Source organism: Chrysochloris asiatica, unplaced genomic scaffold (genome assembly GCF_000296735.1).
Source record: "Chrysochloris asiatica unplaced genomic scaffold, ChrAsi1.0 scaffold00279, whole genome shotgun sequence".
Lineage (NCBI taxonomy): Eukaryota > Metazoa > Chordata > Mammalia > Afrosoricida > Chrysochloridae > Chrysochloris > Chrysochloris asiatica.
Genome location: NW_006408797.1, coordinates 3,484,270 through 3,486,348, shown reverse-complemented (window position 1 = coordinate 3,486,348; position 2,079 = coordinate 3,484,270). Strand labels below are relative to the sequence as shown.

General features: G+C 37.3%; 1 protein-coding gene across 1 annotated transcript in view; it reads left to right on the top strand.

Annotated features, from left to right (window-relative positions):
• The window catches only part of LOC102812490 (olfactory receptor 2AG2-like), a 13,044-nt gene that overhangs the window by 4,124 nt on the left and 6,841 nt on the right, over window positions 1–2,079 (top strand). Inside the window, exon 3 of the mRNA XM_006874489.1 lies at window positions 5–654. Coding sequence (XP_006874551.1) covers window positions 5–654 — 650 coding nt within the window. The remainder of the gene's footprint in view (window positions 1–4; window positions 655–2,079) is intronic.

Below are 2,079 nucleotides of genomic sequence, written 5' to 3'. Positions count from 1 at the left end.
ACAGGGAGGAAGAACATATCCTATTTTGCCTGTGCAACTCAGCTATTTTTCTTTCTCACACTTGGAATTGCTGAGTGTGTCCTGTTGACCCTCATGGCCTATGACCGCTATGTGGCTGTCTGTATTCCCCTGAGATATACAGTGCTCATGAGCCCTACAGTCTGTCTGCAGATGGCTGCTGCAGCCTGGATAGGAGGAGCTCTTACTGCCATTGGTCACACCATCTATCCAATGCATTTGCCTAGCTGTGGCTCCAAGAAGATTAATCATTTCTTTTGTGAGGTGCCTGCCATATTGAGACTGTCTTGTGTGGACACAACAGCCTATGAGATGGTGAAATTTGTGACCACCATTGTGTTTCTCCTGGTCCCATTTTTTCTCATCCTGTTATCCTACACCTTCATCTTCCTCACTGTCTTTAGGATGAACTCCCGCAAGGGAAAGAACAAAGCCCTTGCCACCTGCTCTTCCCACCTGACTGTGGTGAGTCTCTACTTTGGTCAGGCTATCTTCATTTACATGATGCCCAGCTCTTCCCATACACCTGAACAAGAACAGATTGTTGCCGTGTTTGGCACCATGGTCACTCCCATGCTCAATCCTCTCATCTACAGTCTGAGGAACAAAGAAGTAGTGGGGGCTCTGAAGAAGGTGGTAAGAAGGTTTGCAGCTGTGAAACAGCATATTTAGATTGTTTCTGAAAACAGAGGCACCATTCTCAGATTTTGGACCAGCCATAGTCAACCAAATCACAAAGATGTTTTTCTGTGAAAATTGAAATATACCAAATGTGAAAAGAAAATCATATGGACTCATGTGCTAGGGCAATCATTTAATGGAATTCTTATTACCTCAATTCCACAACCACAAATATAAGTTGAGTGCTATGATATAGTAAGATTTTTAATATTACTTTTATTTGAAGATACTCTAGTTAACTCCATATATGATTATTCTATCATTGTTGTTGTTGTTAAGTGCCATTGAGTCAGTTCTGACTCTTAGCTACTCTGTATAGAGTTTCTTAGGAGCATCTGCTAGGTTTGAACTGCAGACCTGTATTCATTCTGCTGTGTTGATGCTACAGTGGCAAGCATACAAAAATTATTTCTAAATGTTGTATGCATTCGGTCCCAAATTCAGTCTTAAGACAATTTTTTGAAGACCTTATTTAAACTCCTAATTTGAGTTTAAGGGGCATTTTCCGTTTAAACTTTCAAGACTGAATTCTTTTCTCCTTTAACATCTTTGTTGAAGTCATGAGTTTTCAGTGCTGGAACACATTTTGAATGAAACATAAAAAAAATTTTTTTGAGGTGATGAATTTTGATAAAATTATTGTATATATATATGTCCTGAGGTTGGTGCTATGGGTGGTGTTTATTCAGGTTTACTCAGTTATGTAGGCCCTCACCAAATTACAACATGCACTAAAAGTGGGATAGCAACTGTTTTCTAAATCCCAAAGGCTGAAAAGGTAGGTGGACATTATATATTACCCTTGGGTCACAGAAGCATTAAACAAACACTTTGGAGCATAATGAGACAGGATCACATAAAGGTGAATATATGCACACCCTAAAATCCAACAATTATTTATTCAAAATATCTTCTCTAGAAAATTTCTCACATATTTGCCTACAATTGAAACAGTTTGAATATCCATCAAGGCAGTGCTTTCAGTAGTAACAGAATTTACAAGACAGTCAATGTTCATTAATTGAAGAGAGAAATAATTATTTATTAATTGTGATTGATTTATATTAATGCAATAAAATATTACAAGACATTTAAAATAAACAGAGATAAATTATCAGTATAAATCAATATAAAGCAAAATATTAATTCAGTAAAGTAAGTTATAAAAATGAACCTACATTATAGCAAATTTCCCATATTGCAATCAAGTCCTAGCAACCCTATAGAAGACAGAGTAGAACTGCCCTGTAGAATTTTCCAGGCTGTAATCCTCACAGATGCATACTGCCATATCGTACCCTTAGGAGACTGGTGGGTTCCAACAGTTGACCTTTTCATTACAGTTAAACACTTAGCACTGTACCACTTTTGTTGTTAATT